This window comes from Poecilia reticulata, chromosome 6 (genome assembly GCF_904066995.2).
Source record: "Poecilia reticulata chromosome 6, P_reticulata-male-v2, whole genome shotgun sequence".
Lineage (NCBI taxonomy): Eukaryota > Metazoa > Chordata > Actinopteri > Cyprinodontiformes > Poeciliidae > Poecilia > Poecilia reticulata.
In genome coordinates, this window is record NC_088835.1 from 21366649 (window position 1) to 21379237 (window position 12589).

The following is a 12589-nucleotide window of genomic DNA, read 5'->3' on the forward strand; positions in this document are numbered from 1 at the left end:
GGCGGCGGACGGAGGCGAGAAGACTGCGGCGGACGGAGGCGAGAAGACTGCGGCGGCAGGAGGCGAGAAGACTGCGGCGGCAGGAGGCGAGAAGACTGCGGCGGATGGAGGCGGCAGCGGACTGCGGCGAGAAGACTGCGGCGGACTGCGGCGAGAAGACTGCGGCGGACGGAGAAATACTTAAGTGTAAGGGAACACTTAAGTGTTCCCTTTTATTTTTTTGAGCAGTATATATATATATATCTTTTATTTATCTTTATTTTTTATTTATATATTTATCTTTTATTATTATGTTGTGTGTGTGTGTGTATATATATATATATATATTTTTTTTTTTTTGCTAAAAAATAAAAGCATAAATACATATTTTGATAAATATATTATTCTTTATATATTTATTTTATTTATATATTTATATTTATATGGAGGACCAAAACTGACATAATAAAAATAAAATAAAATAAAAATATATATATACAGTATAACAATAAAGTACCAAGTTGGTAACAGCGCTACTACAGCCTTGCTTAACTCCTCTCCATCTACCCAAACACTTGGTTGTGTCACTCTGTACCTTAAAGCACCACCCACTTTAGCTGAATTTTTTAATTTTTTTTTTCAACTTGTAATTTTCCTGAGCCAGATTCAGGAGCAAGAATGTTTTCACAAGCATTTTTCTCATGACTTTATGGTGATTCTTATGCTCGTTTTTAGACTTTTAATACTGTTTACTGAGAATTATGTTGAACAGGATATTATGACTAGTGTCTTAGAAAATTGCTTCGCAAGTCAAACTTAACATCACGGTTTCTGACAACAGCTTCTTATTATCGCAAGGGGTGACCTATACCTGCTCAGACACCAGGCTATGGTATGTCCATACCAACGGTCCAGTCCGTTGGGCAAATTGTAACCTTTCTTAAAACAATTCAGTTGATTTATATAACACTAATTTACAATAGGTAATCTCGAGACAATTTACAAAAAAGTCATTTCCATTCTACTTAGTGCAGAAATTAAAATGTATTAAGTCAGTAAAAAAAAAAAAAGTTAAGTTATCTGAGTTAAAAATGCAGATTGTATCATGTCATTGACTTGTTATTGACTTGACTTGTTTATATGCTTCCCCCTGTTCAAATTACTTTTACCCTGTAATGTCTGATTTCATCTATATTTTCAGGGGGACCCTGTGGAACCAACATGTACATTTGCTGCCTTCTTTTTTTTGTATCTTTATTAATGGACACAACTGGAGTTCTTTAAAGTCTCGTAGTAAAAGTCCCATTAAGAAGCAATCAGAACGCCTCATGCTGAACCAATCCTCAACACAACCATCCTCCAACGTTTGTTTAACATGTCAGAGTTTTAGCAAGAAAGAAAAACACAGAGAACAACCGGTGAAATTGTAACTTTATAAGTCACAAGTGTACATTTTATCTTTAGGTTTTATGTAACACCATGCTAATAAGCTACAAGATAGTTGGTAAATAATATCACACTGAACACAAATCCTAATCATTAATCTCTACTGGATCTGCTCCTCTCTTCTTCTGCAGCTCCTGAATTAACAGGAACAACTGACGTTTGTCCGTTCTGTAAGAAAAAAAAAACTAAGTTTTGTTTCTTTTACATTGTTGTTTTTAGAGCACACAAATAATACAGTACTTAATAAATTAAAATAAAAGTTGTTCATTATATTCATTTAGCCACAAAAGGAAAGTTATTAGTTATACTCCAGTTCAGAGGGGAAAAGGTTCTAGACATGTTAATGAGATCCAAATTTTTTCAAAGTTTTGACAAACCTTCAAGTGTCTTCAGCTTGTGGAGTCGTTTCAGTAAAGTTAGTGTTCGTGGGGGGAAACTTGACATGACAGCAGAAAAATCTGCTGTCATGTCATGAGCTGGAAAAAATAAATCAACAAGCATGTTTTCAAAAATAGAAGTCGCATCGTAGTTTCACTAAAGACTTATAAAATAGTTTCATGATTTTGGTTATTGTTGTAGAATTTAAACTGAAGTAACACTAAACAATAAATTGTTGGGTAGATAGTGTGAAAAAGAGGAGATATTAAAGACATAAATGGTTGAAAATGCATCCATTGTTGAAAATGAATCAAACTCATGTAACAGTGTAATGATTCACCTCTGCAACACTTTGAGTCACCAAGCTTTACGCTTTCCAAACCGTTGCTATTTGGTCAGTTTGATTTCAGAAGAGCCAATGACATTTTTTATTACAGAAACATAAAAATTACTCATCTTTAAGATGACTAGAACAAGACTCACTGCGTACACTGATGGCGATGAGTTTGGCCAAAAGTAAAACATTCAGGATTCCCAAAGCCACACCGAGGCAGAGCCTCTCTTTGGAGCTGCTTGAACCTTAAGAAAAACCTGAACCTTAGCAAAATGTAATGCAGTACATGCTGGATTTATCTGTAATGTTTTTCTTACCTGTGTGATTATATGCAGTTTGTCTAACAGGCTCCATGTTGACGTAAATGTCCTCCATCGCTTCAGACTCAGTGCTGCTTTAAAAACTGACTATAAAATCCACTGCAGTTGTGGAACTAAGTGAAAAACTTAGTGCGGGAAAGAGTATACGGATGAAAAATACATCTGATGTTGTGATGTTCCTGCTTCTTGTGTCCAAACATTTCCTAAAGGGTAATAAATTGTTGGAGCAGATGACTGCAGATGACTGTATGGACCCCACAGTTTTACGGGTCTCATTCTGTCCTGATAACTAGTCATAGTCTTTCTCCCAGTAAATACAACTATCATCTTTGTATTTTTATTTCTAAATCCTTGTTTAACCCTATTCCTTGTTTTCTTACTATCTCACTCTAGTAGCAGACCACTGACATTAAGAAACAACAATCCCTGAATTGCATTATCAAACTTCTATAACCGCTGGATTGAATAATTATAAAATTGTATGTATTTATTCATATTTTAAAGATACATACTTTTAGGACTGCCGTTTAGTAAAAAGCTGGATGAGCTGTCAACTAGTGTCTAAAACTCAGGCACCGTGTCTTCTGAGGGAGATCAACAGTTTGACAAACAGCTTGCTTTGTGAAGCACCGCCTCACTGGGAGGGAATCGAAAGGCTAACATGACAATCAGGTGCAAGTTGGGCGGTTTAAAGTAAGAGAAACCAGATACTGCATTCAAAGCATGAAGAAGACCAGCAAGCAAAGCTTTCACAGAAAGAATTCTGTAGAATATCAGAGTACAGGAGATACAGGATAGAAGATTTGACTGAATCAAGACAATAGGTTGTAGTTACTTAAATTTATGCAAACCAATTGTCTCAAAAGATTCAATTACTGCAACATGTAAAAGACAAGTGTAGTTACATTGTGTGATTTTGGCAAACAATATTCTTAAACTCATCCAAAATATTAGTCAATGCAAAATTTATTTTACTTTCTGCTTACAGCAGCAGCAATATATTTACTACATGTCATTACATGACATAGTTGTACTGTTCAAAACCTCTCGGTTTGCTTGAGTAGAAATGGAGTAATGTCTGTGTATGTTAAAATGTTAAACATTTACCACCCAAATTCTCACCACTTTCAAATAGTTCACTTTTTATTTTATTCTAGTTGTTGCAGACTCAACTTAAATAGATAAACTTGTAAAGCATCTTTTTTTTTTAAATCCAAAAGTTCCTGCCACTTGTTTAAGATGAGTACAAACAACAAGTGATGTTCACTTGAACTCTTTTATTAAGCAGAATGTTTTATTTTACAGTGGGGAAGGCCGGAGTCTAGCTTTAGCAGACGGCTGGAGACGCGCTTCAAACTCAGTACCTGTTTGCTCTACGGCAAAAATTTGGTAAGATTAAATTTAGTCGGCTAAAGAAAGTCAGACGGTTCATTACGAGTGAAATCTCTTGAGGTAGTCAAGTTTCTTGTTTGTTCAGATCTTGCTAGTCATTTCCATAGTATGATTACTAATTAACAGTCGATTCTTTTGTGTCTAATTGCAATCTAATTATTCAGTTCACAATTGAAGTTTTATTATCAGGATCATAGTATATTTCTATCATTCCTTTCATACAGTCGAAGTTCCCTAAAAAGGATACATTACCTTTTTGTGAACTATAATTTTGATTCCTTTGAGTATCATATTTTATGAAGTCTGACTGATATGATCTTCTTGAACACATACTGATGTTTCACATTGATCATTTATAAGCTTATTAGTTACAGTTACTTATAAGTTACTGTCTGTTAGTGAACATTAGTGAACAGACAGCATCAAAAGCTGTAGATACTTTTAAAGGTAACAAAACAATTTACCACATTGTTACCAACTCTCGGAGCCTGGTTGTGTAGTGAGCATGTTTTATTATTAGGTAAAGTGTAGCAATAGCAAGTCAATGTTATTATAAGTAGGACCAAGTGCCAGAAGATGTAAGTAAGTCTCTGTGAGAGGGGTTACTTGAGGAAAAAAAACTAAGATTCACTGATTGAATTGTTGGTCAATAGCCAGCATATATTTGAATTTGTGCAACAAACATTGAAAGGAAAGCAAAAACTATATAAAACCTGAATGATCATTCAGTTTGATAAATATTTACATAGAGCATCATTCAATAAATTGATTGAAATCTAAGTGCTCACATCAAAACATCAAATCTAAATAAATAGAAATTGTACTAAATACTTTAATACAGACTGATGGTTGACACTGATCATTTATAAGTTTTTAGTAATGAAACCTTAACAACTACAGGTGTACTATATTTTGTTAGTGAACACACTTAAGCATGTAAGATAACAAATGGAAGGAAAGAATAATTAGTGTCAAAAAACAAACAACGTATAAGTCAGAGACAAAAGCTGTACGTAATTTTAAAGGTAACAAAACAATTGTTGGAGAAACTCTTGAAGCGTGGTGGTGCAGTGTAAAAACTTTAAACTTTGGGGAGAACTGAAAGATAAATATGAGCAGTAGCCTCACCTGGGCCTGTTTAGTCCCTGTCACATATTCTTAAGAAATACATTTACAGATGAGGAACTTTTACTGAAATGTATCACACTAGGAAGTGTTGAAGAAAAAACAAGTCTAAAAGTTTCAACCAACCTTTACTATTTTGGAGAAAGCATGAAGCACTGAGAAGATCAGTGTTGATTCAACAGCAGGAAAAAGACGGAAGCAAAGTAGAATTCACAATGATGCGAGGACAAATCCTGGAAAGGCAGTGATGTTAGAGTTTGTCTTTCACTTTCACTGCAGAAAACTAAAAGTTAAATTTGAGTAGCCTCATGTAGGCCTGTTTACTACTTGCCACATATCTTTAAGAAGTACAATTACAGATGAAGAACTTTTACTGAAATGTATCACACTAGCAGGTGTTACAGAAAGGTATCTATAGAGTTTAAAATTTAAGTGACTGTTTTCGGAACGGATGAAGGAAATTACAATCTCTGTCAGTACTGACTAGTCGTGCTACCTTAAATATTTACAGTAAAACAGTTAAACTGTTGTTTTCATTCAGAGGTTCCTACCCACTCTTATGCAGGGACACACACACACACACGCACACGCACGCACACGCACACACACACACACCCACGCACACACACACACACACGCACACGCACACACACACACACACACACACACACACACACACACACACACACACACACACACACACACACACACACACACACACACAAATACTTTGCTGTGCTGGACAGAGGTCAGTCCCTCTTACCATGCTATAAGTCTGTTGTTCAACAACACCAAATAACGCACCGTAACCTAAATATTTGCAGTAAAACAGTTAAACTGTTGTTTTCCTTCATAGGTATCCCTCATACCTAGCTATAAGTCTGTTGTCTAACACCAAATAATGCATGCAAGCTATTGTCAGAAGGAATGTCAGACATATCCTATTGGTTTCTCATGCTTGAGGACACACACGCACGCACACACATGCAGCAAGACTCCCCCGCCCCATTCTTTAATGACAGATACACACGCACACGCAGCATGACAATCTGTTTAAAACCGGAGATAGTTACATTATTCCTAATCTAATTCAACATGGTTTAGAATATAGTATATTTATTTATTCACTTACAAGTAAATGATTCCTATTGGTTAATTCAAAGAGTTCGGGAGGAGTTAACGCTGAGCAGATGGTCACAGAGGGAGGTCAGGAGGTTACAAAGTTTCCGTATGATTAAAGTCTTTGTTCGTAGGGGGGGGGGATATCCGGTCACAGGAAGGGGGGAGGGGTTTAATATCAAATAATCCTTCAAACTCCAATTAAAATTTGACTGAAGGGTATCGGAGGTCACAGGATCACAAACGTCCTATGGGGTGATGCAAAGTTTCCATAGGGGAAGGTCACAAACTTTCCATAGGGGAAGGTCAGGAGGTCACAAACGTCCTATGGGGGGAGCGGGAGGGGGTAATTAAAGGGGGCGGGGTTTGATAACGTTTAATTCATCAAACTCGGATTAAAATTTGACAGAAGGGTGTCTATATATCTCTCTTGCATCTACTAAATACCATTTAATATGAACATTTATGCAGTCTTTTATTTTAAGTTAAATGCTTTTAGTCATTATTTTTGCAGAACTCATTTTTCAGTTTGAAATTGAAAAGGATTTTAAATGTTATGGCCAAAACTTTTTAATATGCACTGTATTGTAGTTATGCTAGCAATGCTAATTACTAAAATAGGAAGCTCAGTTGAATATATCCAATATCCAATATCCTTATTTTAAAATAACAGTAAAAATATATATTTTTTTAATGAAAATCTTCTCTCAAATAACACATTTCCCCTGATTCTACTGATGAGTGGTCAACACATCACTGTGGTTTGACAAAAAATATTATAAACTGTGTTTTTTATGTCTTCCTACAATATAGTTGTTAAAGAGAGAACTAGACTGGCTAAAATCTGCATGTCAAAGACTCACAAAAACTTAAGATTAAAAGTTGTGCACACAATTCTAACAAGAGCCTCTTTAACATGGACCTTTATGAAAGCAATACATTCAAAATTCAAAAATAAAGAAATTGAATTCTGCATAGATATCCATTATGTTACGACACAATTCTGTGCAAAACTCTTGAGTCTTCCATCATTTCTTGACATTTTGCTTCCAAGAATCACAATGTACTATTTTAACCACTTTTGAACAATATTAAAGCTGTCACAATTTTTTTTCCAAAAGGCTTTTAGATGTCATTAAATCTTTAAAAATTGTAACAGTTACTGCCTTTGTTTCAAACATGCTTACCAGTCCGCACAGTTAGAGGTGCCTGACCGCAGCTCCATATTCCAAACTGTGCAATTGTGAAGACTTGAATTCTGTATCTCGTGTAGGCGTCAAGTCCTCCGATTATAGCTGTGTAGAACCACTTCCTGTTGGTCCTAAAGACCCTGGAGATGTTGCTAACTGCTCTCTCCTGTCGCAAGGACACATCTTCACAGTGTACAGCCAATGCCCATCCAGCCGTGCATCGAGTGTCTGGCAGCATCCAGTGTAAAGTAATCTGACTAGCTGTTATTGATCCAACAGAGATGTTTTGAGGAGGAAGCGGTCCTGCAGGCATAAATATTCCACGTTAGCACCTATTTGCATAATGTCTTTGTTGCCTATGTATGTGATAAGTCATCAGCAGACTCACTCATGTATGCGGTCTGTGTTTGTCCCAAGATCCAGCTGAGGCCAGCATGGTGGGAGACCCGAAGGGTGAAAAAGTAAATGCTCCCCGGGGACAAACCTGTCACAGTTACCTCTCTGGAGGAGTGAAGAATCGGAACTTTGACTGTTTTTCTGAAACTCGACTGGGTTTTCCTCCCGTTTCTCCCCTCTGACTCCTTGCATCCATCTTCTTCACCGTGACACGAAAGGGCATTTTCACTTTCTCTATACTGGAGGAATATCTCAAAAGATGAAGAATGAGTAGAGCGCAGGGGTGAAAGGTCACTCCATCGAAGCTCTACGTGCTGGTCTGTCACCTGAGCCAGGTCGAATGAAAATGATGCAGGAGTTGAAGGAGCTGTTAGATGGAAAAATAGGTATGTGAGCCAGTGAAGAGGCACATAAGTCACGTAAGAGTTAATTGTTTAACAGCTTAGTGTTGTTCTTAGTTCTTATTAACTGTAAGTGACACAAGAAAGTATGTGCTTAAAGTACATGTATGTCATATTTTAGAGGTAGAAAAAAAACCCCAACATAATTCAAATAAATCAAAGAAGAGTCCATCCATCCATTTTCTTACACCCTTGTCCCTTAGTGGAGTCGGGAGGGTTGCTGGTGCTCAAAGAAGAGTCATAAATAATTTTAAAACAAACTTTTTGAAGCAAAACATTTCGGCCACATGAGAGTTGGTGTGCTGGTAAGATTTGGAGCACAAGTTTTATTTGAATGTTGACAGAGTTTTGGTTTTTCAAACTACAGTTTTGTTGTGTGGTTAATTACAGGAATACTGTGCTTGTGGATCCCTCTATAAAGTGCTAGTTTGTTTAGTCTCCAAGCTACAGTTCTAAAAAAACACCTTATCACTTCACTCTTCCTCAATAAATTAAAAGATGACTTTTCATTATCTAAAATCAACTTGGAGCGGAAGACTATGGAGACTTTCATATAATGATGCCTATGTTTGAGGTTCCAGACATAGGCATCATTGCTTTTTTTAACATTTTTCTCAATTCCTGTCAGGGAAATAAATGTAAGTATCAGGAGCAACAAGCATGAACAAAACTGAAAAGGAAAAATTGTAAAAATGATGATACAGGTCGTTAAGCGATATTCAATAGAATCAGCAGGATCTGGTTAATAGAGATGCACTGTGTACGCAATTTACTCTGGTATTGGCAGATGAATGGCAAAGTGAAGTCACAGAAGAAAGGAGTCAGGAAGTAGCCTGGTCCCGTAGCATTCCTCTGAAAAGCAAAACAGTCCGTCTGATTGGCTGGCAGCAGAGTCATAGTGTTTGTCTGATTATATGGCGAGCCATCAGACCAGAGTGGGAGGCCTTCCTCCTGTTGGGAGATGAGGGTAGACATTATGTGCTGAATGGACCGAACCACTAATTAATGCATCAAAAACAAACCTCCTCTTTAAGGAGGAACTGCAGGCATGAAGCTTTTACAGTTTGTAAAGTAAACTAATCTTGCCCGCTTACTAAAACTTCAGTGACAACTTTGATGCTTTCAAAATGGCAGCATCTAATTTCAACTGTCTAGTAATTCAATTTTGTATAGCTGATTTGTTGAGTAAGTGCCAAAGACTCTTGTTTTGTGCTTAAACTGACTAGAATTAATTTTTGAGATCCTAAGTCCAGTTGAGAACATGTAGCAAGACACGCAGATCTACAACCACTGTGACTTAGATGATTTTATAGCAAAAAACTGGCAAAACAATCAATCTCCATGTGAAGAAAGCTGGTACATGAAGCCAAAAGATTTTCAGATCATGTTGTTACAGTGAAAAGGGTGTTTTCCAAAATATTTACTCTGGGGATAAATATAAATGTAAATGATAATTTTCAGCCTATCATCATAAAACACTTTAAAAAATGTGTATATACTTTTCCATAGCACTTCACGATTCTTCATTACTTTGTGTTTGTCTGTCATATAAACTTACTGTAGTATACACTGAAGTAATGTTTTTCGTTTGTTTTGATTGTAACGAAAAGCGAAGAAATTTAAACATTTTTTTTTAATAAACAGTTTCCCACCTTTAGTATTTTTCATTGTTAAAAGATGCTAAATTTTATTCACAGAAATACATGAGCCAAACTAAGAATTTAACTGAACTTGTGGAATTAAAAGAAAATATAAAATATACTTTGGTTGGGCTAAAATTCAGAGCTTTATGTATTTAGTTGTGTGAAAAAAAATCTCAGCCTTATCGTTGAAGTAAATGTTTGCTTGTATTCTATATTTGTGTCCTAAATTTCATGTCTCAAGGCAACGTAAGAATCCCATGATCTGCATTGTTCAGAGTTTTCTGTAGGTTTCGTAACAAACCTATGTTTTTACATTCCACATTCCAGAACCATGTTTATGTAAAACAGGTTACCTGTTGGTCATTAAGTCCTGTCCACAGCAGCAGCAGGTGGTTGTCGCTCTGGAGGTAAGAAGATACAAACAGCAGATCTTCCGTGGTCTTCAAGTCGGCCAGGTGGCTTCCCCCCACCAGGTGTGTGCAGCTGCTCATCGCATCACTCCAACTCAAACCTGATCTCCTCACAGTGTAGCAACTCCTCCCATTGGCCAACCAGCCGTCTGGACACTGATCTGCAGTCAGACATTATCATCAGATCGGAGCATGGTGGCAAGCCTCCAGTCAGCTGAAGCTGCTGTCTTGTGATTCTTGGAGAGTACAATACCTGTTTCCACAAAAATCCTGAGTTTCTGCGTTAGTGTGATGCCAGGTTGAGGGAGGAAAATGGCCACCATGACTTCAACCATGTAATGTGTGCCAGGCTGGAGATTTTCTATTGTGAACTTGGACTGGATTGCCGAAGAGCTTCTGCTATAGATTCCAGTGACAGACTGGGTGTGCATATTGTATAGAGTCACGGTGGAAATGCTCTGCTGTCTGTGAAGTGATTCCCATTTCAGCTGGGCAGTAGAGGTGGTGCTGGATGCACAAAAAGAGGAAGGGGATACTGGAACTGAGGAGACAAACAATATGATTAACCTCATCTTTACAAATAAACTAAACCGATTTAACAGGAAATCCACTGTCTGTATAGAAACCAATTAAATGCAACACAAACATTCCTTTAAATCTACAGTTTAGAGACACCCACTGAAGTGAAAGGTCTTTGTCTCCAGCACTGAGTCATTCCTTCTTGCTTTCAGCACGATACTGTACCCCCTCTGGTCGTCACTCGTATGCAATCGTATCCTGCAGTCAGGAGAGCATGCTGAGCGATCAATGTGTTTTGAGAAGATCTGCCAAAAATGTTGAGACAGAGATTGAGAAATTAAAATACCCCCCATCATAAAACATGTAAATGTGAATAAACGGAGCTGCTGGATTCCATATTTTAAAGAGCTCTTCTTACCAACAGGCTACCTGCAGGCGTGCAGGTGGCTGTGTAGCTGTCTGCCTCTGAGTTGGAGGGGAAGGACTCAAATGCAACTTCAACCTCAACAGGATGTGAACGTTGGTCACAGGTCAACAAAACTACCTGTAATTTTCACAAAAGTAATTATTGGTACAATGCCGTGAAAAGGTCTTAAACGGTTTGTCACATTACAACAACTTTATGTTATTTCATCATTTGATTTGATAGACTCACACAAAGTAGTGAATAATTGTGGAGTGGAAGGAAAAATAGGGTTTTCTTTAAAATGTTTGTGGCACTAGCAGCCTCTATATCAGACAGGTAATGAGCAGACAAGGAAACAACGAAGGTCCCAAGGTTAGGATTTGAACCCCGGATGACTGATTGACCCCCCAGTCTGCACTTTTCATTTTATAATCCTGTTTTGTTGAAAGATTTTACAGATGGCAGCAAGCAATCTGCTATGTCTATTAGGTCCTTTTCAGAATTAGAATTCATTTAACTCTTTCAGAACTAGTTTAGCTTATTATTTACTGCTTTGTCCACACAAATGGTTGTAACCTCACAACTTGTGAAAAACAACTTGGCAAAAGTGCAAACTAATTCTTTGACATTATAAAATTTTGAGGCAAAGAAGCAAAAAAAATACATGTAATAATCTTACCTGCCATAAACTGCAAAGCAGCCACAGATGCTTTGTTTGAGTCATTGGGAATCACTTTCAAAATATCATACATCCCACAAGAGTCTCCTTTCATCATCAGTCACCTACAGCAGAGTTCCTTCATCAGTCCAAACCGAATGGTGTTTTCAGCCATTGATGGACTTCATATGAAAACCCATTGAAGCTGTTGTATGCAAGCATCTCCTGTGGAAAGTCCCATGCTATCCAAGTCGCTGACGCACAGTGAATGTCAAGTTTCCTCGGTGGAATGATTTATTTTCTAAAACTGTTTGGAAGCTACAACTTTGTTCTAAATTGCCTTTATGCAGCATCTAAATTTTAAATTTCGCATGTACAAGGAGTAAAGGTTTTACACAAGAAGAAAAAAGTTTCTCGTTCGTTGCAGGAGGAGGAAAAGAACGAAGAGGTGGAGGACGCATAAAGGTATTTGGTGTGTGAAAGTGGGAGTTTGAGAATTTGTTAGTCTTAGCCAATTCACTCTGCCTCCTTGTTGAGATTAAAAACAATTCACCATGACAACTAGGAGGACACAGAGTGCTGAGCTGCAGAAACGTGGTGCAGAGGGCGTCAGGATTGGGATGTGCTCGCTGGAACAAAGGCTGCAGTTATTTACAATATTATTCAGCTTCTAAAGCTGAAATGTATCTTTCACCCTATCCAGAGTATGAATAGTTTGGCTCAGAATCTGGGTGTGGTGAACCGGTGGCCCATACTGAATGACAGTAATGATCAAAAAAAGAGAAATAAATAATTGACAGATAAAAAAAAAATCAACTTCCACTTAACAAATACCTCTCAGAAGTCAAATTATAAACACGTCAGCACTGCAGT

At 37.3% G+C, this 12589-nt stretch overlaps 1 protein-coding gene across 1 annotated transcript in view; it reads right to left on the reverse strand.

The window, feature by feature from the left end:
* The window catches only part of ptprq (protein tyrosine phosphatase receptor type Q), a 64912-nt gene extending 52381 nt beyond the window's left edge, over positions 1 to 12531 (reverse strand). Inside the window, exons 1-8 of the mRNA XM_081608182.1 lie at positions 11738 to 12531; positions 11071 to 11196; positions 10813 to 10957; positions 10387 to 10674; positions 10077 to 10294; positions 8854 to 9031; positions 7672 to 8046; positions 7281 to 7586 (exon numbers count right to left, since the gene is read on the reverse strand). Coding sequence (XP_081464308.1) covers positions 7281 to 7586; positions 7672 to 8046; positions 8854 to 9031; positions 10077 to 10294; positions 10387 to 10674; positions 10813 to 10957; positions 11071 to 11196; positions 11738 to 11782 — 1681 coding nt within the window. The 5' untranslated portion in view covers positions 11783 to 12531. The remainder of the gene's footprint in view (positions 1 to 7280; positions 7587 to 7671; positions 8047 to 8853; positions 9032 to 10076; positions 10295 to 10386; positions 10675 to 10812; positions 10958 to 11070; positions 11197 to 11737) is intronic.
* Between the last annotated feature and the right edge of the window lie 58 nt (positions 12532 to 12589).